Source organism: Vanellus vanellus (assembly GCF_965231255.1).
Source record: "Vanellus vanellus genome assembly, chromosome: 19".
Lineage (NCBI taxonomy): Eukaryota > Metazoa > Chordata > Aves > Charadriiformes > Charadriidae > Vanellus > Vanellus vanellus.
In genome coordinates, this window is record NC_138924.1 from 691,699 (window position 1) to 713,723 (window position 22,025).

At 49.8% G+C, this 22,025-nt stretch overlaps 1 protein-coding gene across 1 annotated transcript; it reads right to left on the reverse strand.

The window, feature by feature from the left end:
• Positions 1–980: 980 nt before the first annotated feature.
• On the reverse strand, positions 981–21,770 carry MPO (myeloperoxidase). Its single transcript, XM_082493229.1, has 14 exons — positions 21,743–21,770; positions 20,793–20,867; positions 19,128–19,221; positions 18,037–18,212; positions 16,396–16,519; positions 14,803–14,932; positions 13,471–13,677; positions 12,308–12,623; positions 9,674–9,834; positions 7,593–7,839; positions 7,026–7,196; positions 4,855–5,092; positions 3,011–3,234; positions 981–1,924 (listed from the first exon to the last, which is right to left on the reverse strand). Exons 1-14 carry the CDS (start codon positions 21,747–21,749, stop codon positions 1,902–1,904), a joined length of 2,193 nt encoding a protein of 730 aa, XP_082349355.1. The 5' UTR covers positions 21,750–21,770; the 3' UTR covers positions 981–1,901.
• Between the last annotated feature and the right edge of the window lie 255 nt (positions 21,771–22,025).

Below are 22,025 nucleotides of genomic sequence, written 5' to 3' on the forward strand. Positions count from 1 at the left end.
AGAGCTGCGTTTCTGAAATCCGCAGCAGAGGCTGAGGAGGGCAAACAATCCCGTCCCACCTCCTGCAGGATGTATTCCCCATCTCAGTGGCTCCACAGCCAGGGAAGGCATGCCCCGGGCAGTCCTGTTGCAGCAGCCCCCATCCTGCTGCACATGCATTTCACGGGTTTGGTTAAGCAATCAAGCCGATAAACTAGATTAAATTTTCCAAATTCCAGCCTTTTCAGCTAAAATTGGAAAAAGAGGTCCTCTGTGCTTAGCGCACACAGAAAGATTTCGAGACGGTCATTTTCTCCCCCTTAAGTTAATTGCTGCAGTCCGAAGGTAATGAGTGACACCGCCTCTGTCCCCAAGGGGCTGAACAGAAGTTGGAGGTGCAGACATCAGACAACTAATACTAGAAAACGAAAGCTAGAGAGACTGAGCCACGCATCCCCCATGTTGTTCAGGCATCTCACACCCATCAAAGCTGTTGCCTAAGCCCTTCCATCTCTCAGCACCAAGAACTCACCCAAGAAACAGTGGGCTTCAGCCCACTCCTAGGGCAAGCTTGCACGCTTTCTGCCTTCAAAACGTGTCCAGGCTTATGTTTATCATCTACACCCCTGGGGTGTTACATAGCCCCAGCATCGCCCCTCCACCCTGGGCAAGTGCTGGCAGAAGTCAATATCTATGCCTGTTTTTTTTCTCTGAGGATCTCACAGGGACTCTTTGCATTTCGGGGGCAATGAGAAGGAGATTATTGTCAAATATTTGTTGGAACTAAATCCTGCACCAGCCCCTTTCTTGGGGGAATATTTCATAGTGCCACACAACACGGGAGTATGGGTCAGAGACTTCAGCAAGAAATATCTTCTTTCGTTAAAAATACACAGGTTCTTGAATATTCTGTGTCCAACATCCCCATACAAAACCTACCACCATCCTCCACTCACCTGTGGTTACTGCACCTTTCACAAAGTGCAAGGAACATTCTGGCCTCAGCTCAAAATTGCAATTTATTGATTGATAGCAGTAACACAACAAACTACAGAGGAAGGAGAAAGCCATTTTGCTCCCTTTCAAGAAAAGATATTAAGGGAACAAGGTTGAAGTAAGACTACATTAGCTTTAACTTTCTTGTGCTTTATGACTGTTCTTATCTTTGCAGGACACATCCCACCACCTCCACAGCCCAGGGATAAGTCACTCGGCTCATGCCAGGCTGCAGGAGTAACTTGTCACAGTTTTCCATCACACTATGTGATGCTTTAGGCATTCTGGACTAAGGGCAAAAAATGATGAAAGAACATCTTTCTTCCACGTGAACAATTTCTTCACTCCATGTTCAAGCAAAACCTGAAACAGGACATTTTAAACAAGTCTATTTGGGGTGCATTACAGCTATTGGTGCTTCACTCACGGGTACTATGAAATTAGTAGATTTTCTCTGGAAACTAAAGTATACGTCCTTCTTTTAAACAACAACAACAACAAAAAGTGGAGAGCAAGAACAAGCAGTCATTCCAATGGCCCAGTCTCTTTCTATGCAGGTTGGAAACTTTGAAAGGAGGGTCCAAACCATGGTTTTGACAGTAAACCTTACTGAAACCCAGTGTAAGTGAAATTGCCTAAGCCAGCAGTTGATTTGATTGGGAGTCAGTCTCTGGATAACTCATTTTGCTTTGTTTTGTGATGTTGAGTGATTTGCATGGGTTTGGGACATCTTTTCATGAAGGTCTTTTATCGCTGGACTCCATCTCACTGAAAAAGCTTCATGCAAACTAAACTGAGCAAACGACAGCAATCATGCCCAAACATTTCAGGCAATAAAAGCATACATACAGTAAAAAAAAAAAAAAATAGATCCATCTCCGTAGCTTCCCAAGTCCAGACTTCTGGGGAATCCTCAATATTCAGCATTAGAAGTCACCAGATGCTTCTTCTACAGGGCATAAAAAGCAAAGTGTTAACAAAAGAGTAAAGGATATGCCATAGTTCCCTGTTAACTTGTGTGATTTATTTGCACAGATTAAGCCGGAAAAGAGGGACCAATAACTCTGGTATTAGTCTTTATTGCTCTAAAGACCTGTGGGGATCCCTCCTTGACTACTATATCCTACAGGTCTCACTTTTTCTGGCACCATGAAGATGGCATTTATGGTTGTACCCAGCCACACTGTCAAGCTGATAACCCCATAGCCCCACGGAGAATATAACGAACCATCCTCGTGGAAAGTGGGAGCTGACAGCAGACGCAGTTGTCAGAGCTGCTAATGACTGTTGTTAGATTGCAGAGATTTTTTCCTTCTCACAGCCTGGACATCGCCATAAGACCACAGTAGGGCCTGACCGTCAGAGCAAAGGAAAGGCAGTGTTTTGTTAGGAAAAGGCATGGTTTAAGGCACTGAAGCAGCCCACCTTTCCCAGGGGAGAGCCACTCTTGCCTACATCTACTTCCCAGAGATTTCAGAGAGCACTTCTGAAGAAAAGCATTAAACCTCAAGAACTTTACAAATCCTGAAGGCAGCTGAGGGAAATACTGTAAATATATGCAAAAACTTTTCTAGCAGAAGTCAAACTCCACGATCTCTTCCATAAAGTGGGAATCTCTATTCAAGCACAGAGCTGCTTTTGGCCTGACCAGGATGTGCTTACAGCCTGCTCAGAGCTGCCCAAAAGACAGACCAGCCATCTAGACAGAAAGACTAGCCTGCCCGGTCCGAGCATCACTTCCCATGCAGAAAAGCACCAGCATCGACAGCGAAGAGCCAAACTGAAAAGTCCATTCATCAGAAAACTCCCAGAGTGATGCCCTTAGCTTGGTCTCGCTATGCCGATGCTGGAACATCTGCGTGCTTGGAGGAGCTACTCACAGTGGACCTGATGAAATGGAGTATGGAAACGTGTGCTAGATATGTACCCGACGCATATGTTCAGACCTGTGTGAGGCAGCTCTGTTTTAGAGCCTCGGGGTCTGGCTACCCCACGTGTTTGCAGGCAGGCACTGTCTGCTGTTTGAAGCTTATACCTCGCTCTGGAACCTCCTCGGTCCCCTTCGACTTCCAGGCTCTGAGGTCCAGCTTTGGGATCTGGTTGCAGCTCACAAAGTCAGAAGGGTATCTGTTGGCCTTGAAGATATGCCTTGGTACTTTAATGATGCGGGTGTTGTCACATATTATTCGTGACAAGGAGATTTTGGCCAGTGCGCAACGCTGCTGAGAAGTGAAAACCCCATTGTTCTCCCACCAAAACCTGCAGGAGAAAAAAGATGACACAACAGGTTTTTTTACTTCTGGCTTCTTCACGGTCAAGGCTCCTGCAACATTATTTCCCATTAACACCAGTAACACATTTCTTTTGCCAAGAACAAATTTAAATTTCTGTTATTTAAATATTCTGTTATTTAAAAGTCCTGACTCACCAGCTGGATAATTTAAATTGCTTTTCTGCCATGGATATATAATCAAGATACAATTGAATTAAAGCCTTTCCCTGTGTTCCCTCAAATGGGGCACAAGCACCTTCTTTCGAATACAAAAGTCAGCACATACTGAGTGCCGACTGTGGTTACATCCACACGATTGCCATGCTGGAACCAGCCATATAATTAATGTCTTAAAAAAAAAAAAAAAGGCGTTTTGTCTCCTGCCATAAGGATAGGATTTCTAGATGTGCAGTGGACTGTTTGCAGTAGATTTTAAGCTCCCCATACTGGGTTTTGAGCTCATAAGCTCATAGTAAGTCTTTCTAGGCAGAAAAGTTTCCCAGAAACACTGGTCATGATCCCATTTTCAGGTGGTGTTGCTAGCTAGTGCAGGACCTTGCTTCAGAAGTGCAGCTTAAAACGGGGCACATAATTCACTTCTGCACCTGACGCCCCTGAGCAAATTCAAAGAAGAGGACAACTTCAGGTACACTGAAAGCACAGCACTGCTCAAATGATTTTGGCTGGCAAGCAAACCCCAACCCACCCATCTCCTGGTGCCAGTGAAGCCCGAACACAGCCACGTGTCAGACCGCAGGGTTCCAGCTCACAACTGGGATGGAAAGGAGAACTAGTAAAATATCATCTCTAAGACCCTTGACAAGAGCATAAGCCACTGCAGTGGTGCAAAGCTGTGTATTGCGAACTCAGGAGATGGGAAGGTGGACAGATGTTTGACTTTTGCAGGGCACAGCAGCCCGGAAGGAGCAGTCCCACAGAGAAGGGCCAGGGATGCTGCCAGTGCCGGGGAAGCAGCTTAGGCTGAGATGGGGCTTAACCAAGAGAGAACAATTAACTTCTTTTACTCTCTGCAAAGCCTGAAAGTCTGTTAGTCTTTCAGCAACATCCCTTGGTCTGCAGGCAAATTTCCGAAACTACCCAGAGCATGAACCACCGCATCAAGAGATGCTGAGCATCTACTGTCAGTGCAAGCCATTTAGGCTGATTAAACCTGACAGCTTTTGTTCTAATTGGTGAAGTCAAACCATCCTGGTTGTCCTACCTTTAGAGCTGTACCTGTTTTTCTTGTTAAGGTATTTATGTATTTCCTTTTGCTGGAGTGAGCTGCTGCTTGGACAGACAGTAACATGGACCTCCTTGAAACCACTTATCTGAGGGAGGAGAAGGGCAATCCCATTTGGACAAGTAGGGAACAAGCTGAGGGTGAAAATACTTGGCTGGGAAGGTAGCTGAGCCTAGGATCTCAACCATGATAGATCTACACAGGGAATAAGAACATCACCAGAAACGGAAAAGAACAATTGGAAGAGTAATGAAAAAAAGACTCCAAACCAGTTGAAACAGTTCCCAAATCTACATGAGGAAATCCGCATAAACTCCAGTCTCCTCCTGTTCTTTGGAGTTTGTACACCCAGCTGCTCTCTCACCTGTCTCCATCACGAACATTCCTGAACTGGGTGCCAATGAGACAAGCCATGAGAGGTCCAACTCTGCCTCCATTCACAAAGGGCTCTGCAAGTGCCCCAATCCAAATATCAATATTCTTTGGCGTCCCATACAGCTGTATGAACTTCTCTGCCAGAACACGATTCCTCAACACTTGAGCAAGTGACTCCAATTCGGAAGGTTGTGAGAGCCCACAGAATTGTCTCCAGGAGTTATAACCTGGAAGGAGTTGGGTATCAGAGCAGACAGAGGTCAGTAATGTGTTTTCCCCTCCTGGAAAAGTTTTTTCCTCTCTTTTCCCAGAGCTAGGGCACAGGTAGGTTCCCAATATCTTTAAAACACTTTTCTAAATTTTTCTATACTTCTGTTAATGCCATTGACTTTCCACTCCTCCAGAGCCAGTTCATCCTGGCTCTGCCGGGCATTTCAGTGCTGTTTGTGGAAGGACCATGTCTTTGCAAGTGATCTCTGCTAGCGGGAGTTGCTCTATCACCTCCCAGTGCCGTTTTGCTGTTCCGCTCAGCAGCAATGCAGGTGCCTGTGCACAGGGCTCCAAAGCCATGGTGTGTCTGAAACAACCTCCTGGTGATGTGACTAAGGAACTAGGGGAGACCCAAGCCCTGCTGAAGCTGCAGCAGAGAGACAGAGGAGTGACCTCGGGGCATGACAAACAGCAAAGGAGACCTATGTTCAGGCACTTGCACCTCCACGTGTTGTGACTCGCTCAGGTGAAGGGTTTGCACATGCCTAATGGCTGCCCCATCTTCACTGTGACCCAGGAACCCTAAGGGAGCTCAGGGAGCACACAGTCTCAGATACCTTCGGATAGACGCACAGGAGACGGGTCCTCCCAAAACTCATTGATCTTGCCTACATTGAAAGTGAATTTGGAGAAGAAGTTGATGCTACTTTATTCTGTACAACAGGATAGTGGCCAAATACTTCCCCACAGCTGGTCTCGCTTGTGTCCCTGTCCCACAGGGACAAGCCGTCTCACACTGCAAAGAGAACTCTACGTAGCCCGGGTTACTTCAGGTAGGAGAGGACCACTGGAGTTTGCCAGCTGAACTAATTTTTCTGTACTGCAAACAGACCACTGGACCACAACGGGTGCATAATTCTGCATCTTGGTGGACAGGGCACTATAGGCTGCCTGACATCAAGGAGTACAGTGGCACTCGGGGGTGGGCTGAGACCCAAAGGCTAGGAGCTAAACACAAATTCGCACTAGAAATACACGTCAGTTCCACCGCCGCAGATCAGCAGTCAAAGCTATAGATTCAGGATTTGTGATTCAGATCAGGTTCTGCACAACAGTGCTCCGAAACAAAACGTGGAAAAAAATCACAACCTTCTGTTGCAGCAAAGGCAGAGCAATCCTGTGACCCGACCATGCACCTGGATGCATTGCTAAGCCTCTGTCTGAAAACCTGTGAATCCAGAACATTTTTCATCACAGTTTCAAAGTGAGCCCTGTTGCATCTCCCGGGACGTTACTGACACGGCAGCTCCAGGCGCTTACATCAGCCTAATAACACTGTTAGGCAACGACCCACCCATGAGCCGGGTGTAAAGTCCTATCAACAATCTATTTCTCAAGACCATCCTGCAACGCCATTACACTGGTTTTGTATCTGGCAGAGCCCTGAGAGTGGTTCTGACGTGCTTTTTTTTTTCTGGGACACAGTCTTTATAGAGAGATTACAAGGAGATTTTTCTCATATATTGCGATCTGCTCGTCCAGTCGCGTGTGGCTGGGCTGGACCACTGCAGACACTTGGAGAGAAGCCACAGGGGATTTTTGGCCCTAATGCCACTCCTGCAAACTTGTTGCTGAGCTACTTTCCCAATTTTGCCATTTGAACAGCAATACAAATGAGCCGGTTACTGAACCCTTGACTCTGGTCTGTGCAATGCCCCGTGCTCCTCTGGCCGTGTGTCTCCACGTGTCTCCTCCTGCTCCAGCCAGGCTCTGACTTTGTCACTCAACCTCCTATCCGCTTACCTATGATCGTACAGCAATTATGAAAAGGTTTGGGAAAGACTAATTTCAGCCAAGCGTGGGCTGGAGATGTTTCTCGATGTTCAATCACAAGAGCACCTCGTTTCGACTTGTTTACCTTTGGAAGCGCTGCTGACACAGCCAACTTACCTGGGAGGCCATGATCTCTGCTACGCTGCATGTTCAGCGCGGGTAAATCAAACCCGATCCTTTCAACCTGCTCAAACATCCGATCCCGGAGCTCATCCACGACCATTTGCTGCTGTGTCATCAGCTTGGCCTGATTAGCCATCAGGCTCCGGAGAAAGGGGTCAATACCACCTGCAATGGTTACACAGGGACCGGTGAGCAGGGCAGGGTGGCAAGGGTGTGTAAGAGGCTCCGGAGAGCTGAAGGCAGCTCATGTTTAATTATAAGCTTCTACTACATGAGAATTAATTTTCCCGCACTCAAAGAATTAAAAAGAAAATACTTTGGATAACGTTCTTAGAGTCTACAGCAATTAAGCAATCAGACTGCGCGCTTCATAATAAGATGGGCCGCACCAGACTGCAGAGAACAGCTACATTGGGGAAAACTCTGGCTGGTGGTAAAGATCATTTAATACATTTAATGCAAACTGCTTTTAAGTTTGGCTTGAAGCAGAAGCTCATCCAGAGAGGGCACAAAAGGCTGAATGAAATAAGTGTACACTGCAGAGGTGCAAGAAAGGTTTACCTTCATTAATGATCCTCCAGACAGCGAAGAAGGTGTTTCTGAGTAGCATTTTGGGACCTATGGGCTTATAATTTTCATTTAAGCGGTCAACAGTTGGGGGAACCGAAGCATGAGCAAAACGAAAAGCCAGGGTGAAGACATTGGATATCCGAGGATCCGCAGACTCATTGTAACCCCGGTATCGAGGAATCAGTCTCTGGAAACTGGTTCCCAACAGAAGAGGCAGGTAGTCCCTGTAGGTTATAATCTAAGGGGAAACAAGGGAAGTACGAATCCTTAATTTCTTGGCCATCAATTTCCTTTGAAGCAAAGTCATTGTTCGTGTCTCAGACTACACGAGCTGTCACACTGAACTTCTTCGATGGGAATTATGTAGGAGATTTTGCTAGCACAGCTGCCGAGCAGAGAGACTCCCCAGGGCCAACCTTTCTTTCACCTCATCAGACCTTCACCCAGCTGCTCTGGCAGCCCAGTGAGGATCATTTCTGGCACTGTTAAATGACATTTTTGTTTCTTCAGCTCCATGGCCTTGGTTCAAAGCATCTTCTGCACCTGGCCACTGCACAGGCAGTGCTGCTCTGGGCACAGACACAGGCACTGCAGGCCACAGCCTGGGCTCCTGGTTTCTCCAGCCATGCGTGGTGGGATCTCTGCACTGTCTAGCAGTGATGAGATTTGCATGAACGTGCAGTGATTTGCATGAAAATGCAAAGTGGACATATCTGTTCCAGGAACATCAGGAAGCACAGACACTGCTTGTACCTGACCTACGCACACCTTCCACCTGTGCACCAGGATCCTCTGCCTGTTGGTGCTCAGGACTTGGCACTGGGGTGTCCCCAGACATGCTCCTTCCTGCCTCAACAGCTTGGCAGGTCACAGCAAGGTGAAAGCCTGCCAAATCCTTCCAAACATTCCCTCCGTGTCCTGTAGGTAGAAGCTATTCCCATCAGCCAGGTAGAACTGCATTTCCTCCTCCCTCCCGCCCTGCGTGCTTCAGATGACAAAGAAAAAGTCAACAGTGTTGGCACAGATGATATCACCACCCACGAACAGCTGTGTTAGTCCTCCCATAGTACAGGTTTCCAACCCTGGTCTCATGTCTCTTTGGGATGTTGAGGAGGCTGCACAATTTAATTTTAAAAATCAAATTCTTTGTCAGTAGGGGAACATGTCTTCATTGTCTAAAAACTGCAAGAAGATGAAACCATTGATCTAAATGGGGTGATGGAGACAACGCTTTTAGTACAATTGTTTGAGTGTCTCCACATTGGCTTACCCAACATGTTTATTCAACAAGACTATAATATTTAAAATGACAGATTGAAAAACTTAAAACGTTTTGATGTTCCTGGTTTTTGTTTGTTTGTTTGTTTGTTGAGCCAACTCAGAAGACAGGTTTCCAGTTAGGTATGATAAGCACTGCCTTTGGAAACTCCATGTCTTCTCTCATAGGAGTTGTTGGCCTTTTCTGTTGGCTGTGAAACCTCGTCTGGCTTTGAAGCTGGTCCTGCTCCAAACCAGAGTCTGGACCTTGAGAGGTCCCTTCCAAGTACAGAAATATTTCTGTGACCTTAGGATCTCATCCAGGCTGAAGTCTGTGGTGCAGCACAGTCCCCAGGGGATCTTTGCCCCATAGTGGTAAAGACAGAGGAATGCCATGGCTGGTTGCACCCACCAGCACATGGGGCTTCTTGAGAGGAGGAGGCTCACAAGCTAGAGGAATTTTAATCCAAATCTCCAATACCATTTTTATCCCGTGCCAAACACTGGTTAGAAAAACTTTTCCTGTGACTTTTTGCTTCTCAAACAAAACTGTGCAGCTAAAAACCCATCAAGCAATTTGGAAATTTAACAGTAGGGGCCATCCAAGATTCAGGGAGACCCCCCTGTTTGTTATTTCAGGTATTCCTGGGTGACTTTGTTTTGGGCTAAAGGGGTTGGTGAAAATAATTTGGTCATTTGCACCCCAAAATATTGCACCCTTTGGACACCTCACACTAATAAAACCCATCGTGCTAATTCTGTGAGACTGCAAGACAAGGCAGCAGAGCAGGGACACACGACACGGTCACTGGTACCTGGATCATGGCTCCCAGGATCTTCCGTGCCTCCTGGTAGAGCTGCTCTCCATTCCAGTGGGGATTTAGTGTCTTCAGCTCTCTAGCCAGGCGGTTGTGCTCCCGCACAAAGAGTGTGTGCATGCACGTCAGCTCCAGCATCTCGTTTGCTCGAGAATCACCTAGAAGTATGACAAGTGAGTGGACTTGTACTGTCAGCGACCTGCCCGTGCTTGGCTGCTTCCTACTGGAAGGAGGCGAATGTCACGTTGGGAAGCATGCACAGAGAAATGTTTAGATGTCTCGATATCTGCATCATGAAGAAGATGGGTCAGAAACACACGGGAGGAGAAGAAAACCAGGGTCTGAGCTCCAAGGGTTGGAGAGCACCAGTGAAAAGCCAAATTTCTGCTGAAGCAGCAAAAGCCAAGATGCCACCATCGCTGCACTTAGCATCGCGGAGAGATGGTGAGGGTTTTTTTCAAATAAGGGATAGGAGCATTAACTTAAGAAGATAAATACAAGTAGGAGTTCTCCAGGTTCCCATATCAGAGAGACAGTCTCACAGCTCAAAAGAGAAATGAAAATGTGCAGAGGGAAGTCAGGATGGCCAAGGGAGTCCTGTAAGTTCCAAGGCATCCTTCAAACCAGCTGAAACTATTGCCAAAGCAAGATGACAGTCACAATCAAGCTCTCTGGTGAGTAAAAGTAGGAGCAAAATGAGTCACAACTTGAAGGAATAAATTACAAACGGCATCACTATGAAATATTCAATCCTTCTTCAAATATCTAGGGCAGGAAACCGAAGAGCAAGCAGGTGATGAGAGTATAAAAAGGCACTCATAGAAAAGTAAATATGTCGTATTTAGTCCCCTAGTCCCATAGTAAATAGAGGGATTTGCTCTTGCATTCAGCACAGAGCCCTTTTCATTTACTGTCAAAGGCTTTCTGTAAGAGACTGCGGAAGAAGAAACAAAAGAAGCACTGTGAGGTTTCCTCGAGCAGAATGCATCCACCCAGGGCTTCCAACAGAGCTCCAGCAAGGAAATCACTGAACCCTGTTAGGCAACTGCACGCATAAAATTTCCCCAGCTCTCAGGGACCGGAAAAGCCACAAATAAGACACTGAATTTTCAAAGGAGTTTCTGAGCCAGCCTGAACTGTTCACTATAAATTCATTGGTGGCTCTGTGCCCAGCTATGGAACAGCGACTGCTCCAGCAGCCCTTAGCTGCAGAGTCCTGGGGGCTGGGAGCCCACCCTGGGAAGCATCCCGTATGCCTGCCCATTCTGCTCCTCACTGGGCACCAGCCTTTGGCCATGGGTCCTGCGTGGTCCTCACCAAGGAGAGACCTGCACAGAACTTTGGAAGCAGCTGAAGACACAGAACAACGGATGGGACAAATGGAGAGGTGTGAGAGGCTGCAGGAAACATAAAACACCAAGAGCTTAAAAGGAGGGCGCTGGAGGATGACACCAAGCAGAGCTCTCCCACTGGTCCCACCGCCAGGTCCTGATGGTGTCCAATGACCATGGGGATGTTGTTCAGAGGAGTTTGGGCCAGATATGTAGGGGTCCAAGGGAACAGAAATCAGCTCCGCAGCAGATGAGATCTGTTGTGCCCTCAAGCTTTCTCTGGCAGTGCCATGAGCAGCCCAGTGTGGCCAGAGCCGGCAGGAGTTAGCCAGGAGGTGCTGCTGGCCAAAAAAAAAGGACGAGGGAGAGACAGACAAATTCATAAGGTGCATCAGAAACATCCCTCTCCGGGCTCCCACAGGCTTGTGGCAACATTCAGGTCCTCACTAGCAGAAGCCAGGGAGAAGGGAGGAATGCTCAGGGGGTCAGCTAGTTTGTCTCTGTGTGCTGGACACTGGAGAAGACAGCAAACAGTAGCAGATGGGAAGGTTGCAGTGGCTGTGCAGTGTTTTGACTGGAGGGGAGGCATGGCCTTGGGGGGCTGTGCCCAGGACAAAAGGGCTTACTTTGGGCTGAAAGAGTGGTCAAGAGAATACCAAAAGCGTGACAAAGGATAAATGGAGCCAAGAGGCTGTCTTGATGGACTGAAGGCCTGTGCTGATGTCCTGGCTGGTGTTCTGCCAGTACACGCCCAGCCTTCTCCATGGTGGGGACATGTCTTAAAAGGTCACCTTGGTCTGTGGCTAGCCTCATTCTCAGTCCAGCTGGGATCTGAGCTCCTCTCGCAGCGCAGCAGACGCACTGATGTGCAGCAGCACAGGCAAAAAGTTTCATGGAGGTGACCCAGCCCAGCATCAACACACCTGTACCCATCCTGATGGAAGAGACAGCCACCAAAGGACAAGTACGGAGAAGCCATTGCCTTCAGGCCAGTCTGACGTTGCTGGGTTTGCTCGGCTCCATCATGGCACCTCCAGGCAGCCCCATGTGCTCTCCGGGCCCTACACCAGCACTGCTGAGCACAGATGGGACGCCTTCACTCCAGGCATATAGTCACAAAGAAGACTTGGAGACAGTGAAGACCTTTCTCCTACCTAGCACAGCCTGCCTCAGTCTTTCACAATGTTTTGCTACGCTCTATTTTCTACTTAAATAAGGAAAACAATTAAAGAAATGAACTGGAGCTGGTGGAATTGTTTGCTCTGGATTTCGGGGTGAGGGGCGCCAGCACTCAACTTACCTGCAAGAAAGCAAGGGATTTTAGCTCCCCCGCCGGTTTTAAGGCAGGGGTCCTTCTGCATGCTGTCAAAGGGCATATATGCCTTCCCATTATCAGTGAAATTCCGGTTCACAGCCAGCAAGCCCAGCTGGTTGGTCTGATCCCTCAGTTTGTTGGCCAAAGGCACTTCACTGCCGTACACCACGCTGCCATCAAGAAAGGAGGTGAGCGCATTGATCTGATCTCGAATTGCTCTGCCGCTGGTGCAAGCAGGAGCTGAGCGGAAGAAAGGAAGGCAATCTTTCGTGTTTTTAATTCGTGGGTCATTGGGTGGGATCTGCAGGAACATAAAGGAATAATTCTTCACCAGTTCAGGGGTGCAGAAACTGCACTGTGATACTACAGCCATAAGAAAAGACAGGGAGGAGCCATGTCAAAGACAGTTCCTGTGCTAGAGAGGGTGGAGATCAGTCATAAATCCCAGACCTGAAGGGTCAGATTGACAGCAGAGATGCTATTTCAGGAGTCCAAGTCCCAAATATGGATGAAAGCCTGGAGATGCCTTAATTACCATAAAGTCCTACGGATCATAGATACCTACACTTTTCCCCCTGAATATATACATAAGGGATTGAATCTTTAAAGCTTAGGTGTTCCTATCTCATGTTGGAGTCTAGTGTCCATATCTACATTGTGGACAGTTGTCATCCAGAACTTGTGACCCTGCCTGCATTCTCAAATGCATGTTGGGCAAATATTCAGTGATGCTCCATCCCTTCACTGTTGTCCCTGTCACAGTTGTCACTTCCTTGCCTCTTGCACTACTGAGCTTATAACCATCATGGATTTGCTGGGGTCTTGACAGCCACCAGCTCCTGCCTCTGCCACATTTACTATAAACCAGGCATCACCCATGTTGCCTTTGCACCATACCTCCAAAGCAAAGCCGTATCTTTGATGGAGAAAGGTAAATGTTTGGAAACAGGGGAAAGACAGGCTGTGACCGTGCCTGGCATCTGGGGACAGCCCCTGGGACCCAGCACCGCCACCTTACAGAGACGGTTTGACCCCTTTGGCCTGCTCTCGAAAGGTGTCCCTCCATGGCCAAGGACCAGGAGAGCCACCAACATCTCCTGGTAGGAAAATAGATACCCTCTCCCCTGCAAGAAGAAGGCTGGCTGTACCTCGATGGGAAAGCAAGGGGGCTGCTTGACACAGCTGGTGTCACAGTCCTCCTTGCCACTGAAGGTGACCCTGGCTGGGGTGTCTGGGCTGAAATCCAGGTCGTGGTCAATAAACTGGCCCCACTGCATGAACATGAGTGATCTCTGCTGGTCCATCTTGAGCTGCTCAGGGGGGAAGCGGACAATCTCGTTTGACACTTTTCGAACCTGCAGGGGATGAAGGCAGAACATGTACGTTAGGAAATGACTTGTACGAATGGGTGCATCAGTTCGTAGGGTCACCAGCAAAAATTCACAAGGTATCCCTTATACTTCACAGAAAAAAAAAACAACACCAAATCTCTGTCTGAGTTGGAAGGCATTACTGAGTGCCCCTTTGCTGAGCACTGATTTTTCTGGCTCTAGCCAGGTTTCTGAGCCTCTAGGCCAAGAATAACCCTTGATGGACATAGGGAAGAAACTAAGAGCGAGCCATACTGAATAGCCTGGGAAAGGGAGGCAAAACATTTTAAAAGACCCATTTGAAATAAAGTGTGGAAAAAAATAGTCCTTGGGAATTTCTGAGTTATCTCAGTGAACTCCTTCCAGCAGGACACTCTCCCAAAGCCCTTTTCTCTTCTCATCCCTTCCCCATCCACCATAATTCACCTGCCAGTTCTTCTTTCATGTATTATTACAGAAAAAGTGGTCAAAACTCTGCTCAAGCCCTGCTGTAGAGCAGAGTTAGCAAATACCATGAAAACATGAATGTAAGTCACACAACTCAGAAAATCGCAGAGCTCCTCATTAGTGCTGTTGTTGCACCAAGCCCAAGAAACCAGAAACCACACCACAGCGTCCCAGCTCCCATCCAGGCGCCCTGAGAGCCACAAGCACCCCACAGATCACCCCACCCGCGGACCCATGCACAGAATTTCTAGCTGGATATTTTTTTATTCTGGGGATTCACTTGTTCATTTTATCCTCTGCCATATTGCTTTTCAGGAGATGACCAACTTCCGCAAACCAAAACAGCTGAGCAAATTACTTTGGCTTAAGTGCACTTAATTTTAAAAGAACACATTTTGTAATTCTTTCTTTATCACGTGCTTCTGCACTAATCAGATCGATTATCCTTTGCTTTTCCTGAAAGCATGGGCATTAGAAAACATTTCTGTTAGATCACCCTGGGGATTCTCATATGATCAACGTGAAATTGGTGAATTTAACTTGCTCCTCCTGATCACCACCACGCCAGTCGGTGGACACGCACTTTGACACCTGTCATCTGTCCAAGGACTGGCAATCCCTTAGCCCTGATCCTGCGTTTTCAGATGACTGTTAAAACAATACCAGTGGAACGCGGAATCCAGAGAAACGCTTTCCTTCTGTCCACCCGCGGGGGAGCGACACGCCATCCTCATATTCTGCTGGCAACCATCTGACCAGGGCTCTGTTTGAAGCTCCTAGCGATGGGTTTCTCCTGTCAGAGTGAATGGAAGAACAGCAAACTAGTATTGTCATTAGGATCACGGCAGGGCCAAGACCTCCTGGATGTGGAGAGAGACAGGAACCTTGGAATGGGACCACACGGTGATGTACAGTGGTTGGGGAGCTGCTGCAGCCCTGTGGATTTGGTGCTATCAATAAGGTTTAATAATAATAACAGGTTTAATAATAATAACAGGTTTAATAATAATAACAACAATACTCATAATTCAGACCAAGATTCAGCTTCTCCCGGGCAAGAGCTCAGGTTGCTGGTGACTCCTGGTGTCATCCAGCCTGAAGAAGGGCCCTTAACCCCAGACCGTTGGTGGAAAACAAAGGTGAAAGCTTAACGTCAGAGAAAAGGGGCATAGACTTATGCCCATTCATTTAGCGGTATTACCAGTGATCTTTAATACAAATGGGGCGACTTGGATTGGGAGTGTTACTATGCTGTAATTGGACTAAGTGATTATTATAGTTTGATTAGACCATTGAAGCCCTAATTAGACTGATATATATTTAATTTTGGAGTGCATGTATAAGATGTGTTCTCTGGCTGCCTGTCATACCCCGTGGGTGTAACGCTGCCTAGAGCCAAGCAATGGAAGGACACTGAGCACAGGGCTCAGCTGAGCCCACCTCCTCCAGGGCTTCAGGGTCTGGTTCAGGTGTGATGGACCTGTCCTTATCCAGATCGCCCTCCTGAATGAGGACACTGCTGTCTGAAAACGGAAGGAGGCAGGTACTTCTTGTAGAGATACCTGGAGTCTAAAGCATCCCCAGGGCAGGCAGACCTGCCTGAACCCCTTCCTGTGCTGCAGGTGCTCCCAGAAGATGCTCTGCCTACCAGGTTCTTGGAAATAGGGGAGGGATGGGGAATGTTCCTATATTGTCCCTTTTAAAACACCCTACTCTAGCACAGCTTCTCTTTCATTACACTGGGAAAGCTCCGGATACACGGAGAAACAGTTCTTATGTCCCACATTACTGTCATACCCCTCCATTTGCCCAACCATGGGACATGCACAAGGCGCTCTCTCCCAGCCCGTGTGCCTGGGTTTCTTCTGAGGCACATCGAAGGACACGGAGACGGCGAGATCATGCCACAGGGTGGGTTTGGGTCAGGAAAGCACTTTGAGACGCTGCAAAGGGGCAGAGCCAGACACAGCCCAGGAGAAAGCAGAAAGATGCAGCCTGATGGCAGAGACCCCGGGCTGCAGGATCAGTCCCCAGCGCAGAGCTATTCGTACTCGGGCCAAAGAGTTAGTTTGGGTACAACACCAAGAACCCTCGAAGCAAGACTGTAATTAAAATCCCCACACATTTAGGAAACAACACTGTGGGGTGTGAAACCCTAAAGAAGGCATCCTGCATGGATCATCCTTGGGGACGTGGGTCTAGTTCTACCGATGGAGGACCCATCCATCCACCCTCCTGTTGACGCAGACCCCTCACCTGTTGTTGCACTCGCCAGTGATCGTTCGGTAGAAGTGAGAAACATCACAATTTATTTTCTTATCCTGCTGGTCACATCCACTTGCCTTGAAAATCATCCCCAGTTGAGCCGGTGTCAGCAAGTCTGCCAGGTAACAACAGGGAATAAACATGCAGGAACATACCGGCCCCACTGGGTCTGCGCTGGCCCCCAGGATCAGGAAAAAGCTTTCCTTCTTGTACCCTGGAGATGGTTTCTTATCACAGTATGGTCCAGAAGAGCACAAGGGGCTGCCATTTAGGGTATTCCTGCTCAAAGCTGTGCTGAGGATGCTCTCAAGAGCAGCAGATGATTGCTTTTTCTGGTTTGGAAAGCATTAAAGCCAACAAAGTTGTGGTGAAATCTTATTTATAACTACATGTTAGGCCTGTGCAGCAGCAGAATGATTTTCTAGCATTAGCAATCCTTTTTCCTTCCTCTCTCTCCCCTTTTTATCTCCACCATAAATTGCTAACAGCTACAGTCACCTTAGTGGTGTGTTACAAGTTTTCCCCCCTGTGAAGCAGCCACCAGCGTGTATCACCACCCTCTGAGCTGCCTGGAGAAGAATCCACCGGGCGGCTGGGCAGCACAAGGGGACGTTGGCTTTGCATTTCCACCGAGCAGATTTCCCTGTGCACGGGAGATAAGCGGCTGAGCTCAACCAGCAAAACCTTCCTGGCTGTTGCCGCCAGCACAGCATGTCCTAAGTCCCTTGGAGGTTTCCTAGTCACTGCTGCCACCAACAGTTTGGGTCACAGCATGGTTCAATAAGCCATTGTGGCCTCCTGGGCAAGCAGGTGAGAGGTGGCAGCCGGATGGTCCAGCAAGTGTCTGGAGCAGTGCTGGAGCATCGGTGCTGGATGCAGAGGCAGGAGCTGAGCGTTGTCAGCCCCTCTTCCCGCACACCCCGTGCTGGAGCGACACTGGAGCATCCCATGACATGTGTCTTGGCCTGCCAGTGCTTTGCTGTAGTGCTGGGGATCCCCATGAGTCCATCTTTACGGGGCAGGAGCCCTCCCAGTGCCTCCCTGAGCTGTTTCTCTTACCGCCCCTAATTTGTCTTCTGCTCTCAGCAAACTGGTCTTGCCGGGAGACCAGGACTGCCACCTCATGGAGGACAGTGCTCCTTGAAATGTCCTTTCACATTGTTCTGATCTCATTCTCTATTTGTGCCTTTCTCAGAGCATCCTGTTCCCGACACAGAACAGTCTGGCAGTGACTTTGACTATCGCCAGCTGAAGTCTGGCAGAAAAACTGCTTACCTTGGGGTTGAGCTATTGTGAGTCACATCCTCTGTGTTTGCTCATCCCCTGCTCAAGCAAAAGAATATTATCTAGCAAAGTCTTGCAAGCTTCGACCCATTGGTACGTTAACCACTATATTGCGGAGAGAACCAGGGAAGTGCACAAAGCACTTCCATTAACTGGCGAACCCTCAAATATTTTTTTTTAAGATGGAAAGAGAGCACAGAAAAATAACTCAGCTTTGCCTCACCGCAGTCACGTGGGAGGGATTTGAGTCGTGGCCCATCGTAACCCCCTTTCATCCCCACAAAGCCCCTGTGACCAAGCCCCGCACCATCCTCCTCTGCCTTCCCCCCTGCAAAGGGAGATCTCTACCTGTGACATTGAAGTCCCCTCTCACAGCCCATCTCAGCTTCTCCTTGAGGAGGGCCAGGGTGGTTTCCATGTAATCTGCAGCCCGGACGGCAGCCCGAGTCCCCGCCACCGGCTGTTTGAAATATCCCAGAAGCTCTGTTGGGGTCAAGGCACGGTTCTGCAGGTGGTCCTTTATGCTGTAAAGGAGAATAAAACCAAATCTGCAGAACTGAAATGGGGCAAAGCCAAGACTCCTGCAGGTTACACGCCGGGTGTCGGGAGAGCTCTCCTGGTGTGTTACGAGCCTGAATTGCAAACAAAGGCAGAGTTATCTGCCTCCCTGCACGGTAGCTGGAAGAAACCACAGCGGCTCCTGGTCTCGGCAGAGGAGCAGAGTGAGTTCCAGGAGGGAAATCTCTTAAATTGCCCACTTCCACCTGCCAGAAGACAAATCTTAGGTCTTTACATCCTTGAGGCAACCACACCTCACCCAGCTGTTATCCAGCTCATCAATATCTGCAGGTGCCAGCCTCCGTCCAGAGGTCCCCAAACGTCTCGAAGTCACCCTGTCTTAATGCTGCTGGAGCCTCCTCTCAGATGAAGGGGCGCCTCAGCCAGCAAGGGGTTTCAGAGGATGGCTACTGAAGGAGGATGAGTTTGGGCTGGTAGGAAGCCGTACGCTCCCAAACCACAGTGGCAAAAGCTGGGTTCTCCTGTTGGATCCCATGAAATGTCCTCACTGCAGCCTACAGCGGTTTGCTCCCTGGTAGGGAGGGAACCACTAGAAATCAGCAGGAACCTGACCTGGCTCCAGTCCTCCTCGGAGTGTCCCCGAGGGGTGGACAGAGCCAAGCAGTGCTGAGCTGGGAGGGACGGCATGCGTGGAGGGCAGAGTTACAGCTCTTAGTGACCCAAAAGATGGGAGACAGGGTGTGAAAAGAGGGCGGGGAGGGGGGGAAGCAAGCAAAATGCTGGATTACAGCCCATTGTGCTCCCAGAGGACCTCACGCCCTTGTCCGCTCTGCCAGAGCGCAGAGGAAAAGCCGTCGGTGCTGCAGTGCGAGCAGGGCACGCAGCCTACGCCCACGGCCGAGCCCAGCCCCGACTCTCACCGGTCGCGTGTGCGCTTGTAAGCAGCATCCACCATCCGCTTGGCCTCGTCCACGCTGCTCAGGAGGGACGCGTCCAACAGCTCCTCTGGCAGATCTCGGTAAGGGAAAGGGAAGAGCGGAGGTGAGAGCTGTCTCCCACCCGGGAGCATCCCTGTGCCGCTGTGGGGTTCGCTTTGTGCTTCCAGCGCCCCGGGATATCGGCACAGCAGTGCTGGAAGTAATTGCTGCTGCTCGCTCTCTAGAGAGACAGCTGTCCGTGCGTGTATTCCTCAGGGGAGTCTGAGAGAGTCACTCCCGGGCATGGAAAGGGCATCACCTCCATCAGCGGAGGCTTCAAATAGCCACCGTGAGAGATGCGGGCATCATCCCTCCTGCCGTTTCGCAGGGGAGCACTTGCTATTTCTTCAAGATATTTTGCAGCCCCAATTAATGTGATTCATCTTATTGCTACGCCTCCAGCCATAGCTGCCTTCAGAGAGCCTGCAGATACCGCTGGCTGCCGTAACAAGCATTAAGAGCCTTCGTCTGCTGTTTTTTCTCATCACTGTCTGTACTCCCCCACTTTTTATCCAAGGTTGGCTATAGCCACATTGCCAATACACCTATGGTGAGTTTGGGTCCTTCCCCACGGCACCAGCTGGCCAGAGCCCGTCTGTATCCCCCTGCACCTCAAGGCAGAAGGACACACAGCCCTATTTCCCCACTGCTTCCCCCAGTCCATCCTGCAGCCTCCTGTCACCCTCACTGCTCCCCTCCCCACTCGGGGGAGCTCCCAAAAATGAACTGCGTCCCTATCCTCTGCTGGCGGCGGGTCACAGAACAGGAGGGGACAGCCCCTGGTGGGCTACTCTGAGTGACAGCATTTTCCTACAGCTTAAAGGGAAGAAGAAATCTTCAAAAATTGGCACAGAGGGGATAAATATCTCCAAGTTCTCCCCGGATTCTTTAAAATATCTTCCCTGATCAACCCAGAGTTCATCTCTTGGACAATCTTGGTGAGAAAAATTATTGCCTGGACCACCATTTGAGACAAACGAAAAGTCAGGCATGTGCTTTCCATAAGGATTTTACATTGTAAATTAACAGGCGGCAGTCTCTATACATTTTGGAGCAGCGGTTCAGGGCTGGAAGAGAGCCGAGCGGCTGCCCCATCCCCAAACTCCACAGCCCCTGGTAGCTCCAATTCGCCAAACGCTGCAGCAGCTGAAGCGAGTTCCCTTAAGAGACAATAGTTCATGCCTGGCTTTGAGAGCAGGAACCAGCCCTCCCTGCCCCGAGAAGAGGAGAGTTCCATTTTCAGCCTCCATAAAATCCATCACGAATGGAGTCGGGGCGCTGCCTGGTGCTGCAGCCCCCAGCGAGAGGCTGCGCTCGCCGCTTTGCCCGGCGTGCGGGGAGGGCGATCGTTGGACCGTGGGGATGGAGCGGTTCTGAGAACAGACCTCTCCTGGAACGTGCTTTTAAGAAATCAGATGGGACGTTAACTGATAAAAACGTGAAACAGCCAGGATTGCTGCCACAGTAGATACAAACTGACTATGCTCCTCCTGGCACCTCTTCAAGACTTTGCTGCCTACAATAGAATAATTCAGGCTCTTCTAGACTGAACTTTATCTCCTGCTCAGAAAAGCCCCTGATCTGCAAAACCTGAGGAAAGGACAATACCATAGGAGGAAGATACAGACGCCTGGAACAGGCTGAGGATCACCAGCAACTCCAGGAAGATTTTTGCCTTCATCCCTGCAAAGAAATGCAAGAAGTGAAGAAAACCAAGAGTCTGTGGATCTCGCCATGTATTGGAAAGGTCAGTGCCCACGTGGCTGGTGGCACGTGTCGGGGAGCTCATGAGGTGTCCCTTTCCCAATGCAACGCTCCCCAAGAGCGAGCGCGCTGCCTGGGATGTCCTTGCAGCGGCACGTGGAGTGGGAGCTGCCTCCTGCCCTGGGGACCGCAGGCGGTGGTGGGAGCACGCTGCTTTGGGAGTGTGGGGGCAACACAAAAGGGAACGGGGGCCCGAACACGCTGCCAGCGCTGCAGGCAGGCAGCCGGCCAGGGAGCCCGAGCAGCAACACCGAGCGTGCAGGGAGAGTTGGTGCCTGGGGTTAGAAGGGCTAGAGGGCAAAAGGGATCAGCCAGGGCAGCATGGAAGGTCCTCGACACATTGGACATTTTGGGGTGGTTTTGCCCAAAGTTGACCCACTCACCTCCCAAGGTGGCTCCAAAGAGACCAGCTCGATCAGGATGAGCGCAGAGCTGTGAGCTGAGCCTACTACGCGTTGCTTAGCCCCCACCGTGGAGCTGCCGGCCAAGGTAGCCCAGACACCACCCTAAAATCCCAAGCTAAACCCATTCCCTATGGAGAAGAAGCCCCCAGCGACAGCAGCAATGTGGTCCAGCCACATCCTCGCCATGCTCCCGCTGCGCCCAGTGCCGGGTGGACAGTGGCTCTGCCGTCCCTGGTCCAAGGTGAGGGGAGCCATCACACAAGCAGTGGGAAGCTCCGACCTCAGCTGGATGCTCCAAACATGGCCCCAGGACCCCCGGCCCCCACCCACGGTACAGAAACAAGTGCTCCACGAAAGCAGAAGCAAGCGTGCCACGGGCCAGGCTCTCACCTGCCATCTTCTGCTGTCCTCACCACCGCCCCCTCCACGCCTGCGCTTTTATCTGCAGCAGAGCGTTATCTGCAGTGGGCAGGCGGCCGTGGGGCTGACCCACGAGGCTTGGAAACTCCCCCACAGGTGCCAAGGCAGCGCAGCACCCACCTCCCACCCCAGTCCCCTGGCAGGGACCCTCCTGTGCACCCCCCTGGATACGCAGCCTGAGGCTCACACAGAGTTTCCCCAGGGGTTTTTTGGGGGGCGAGATGCAAGGCAGCGCTTTGCCATGGTCTGAGAA

Coding starts and splice junctions, on each gene's coding strand:
- MPO (XM_082493229.1), bottom strand. Junction 12,624..13,470: donor CCCCTTGCTTTCCCATCGAG/GTACAGCCAGCC, acceptor ATGTTCCTGCAG/ATCCCACCCAATGACCCACG. Junction 7,197..7,592: donor CTGGAGGATCATTAATGAAG/GTAAACCTTTCT, acceptor TAACCATTGCAG/GTGGTATTGACCCCTTTCTC.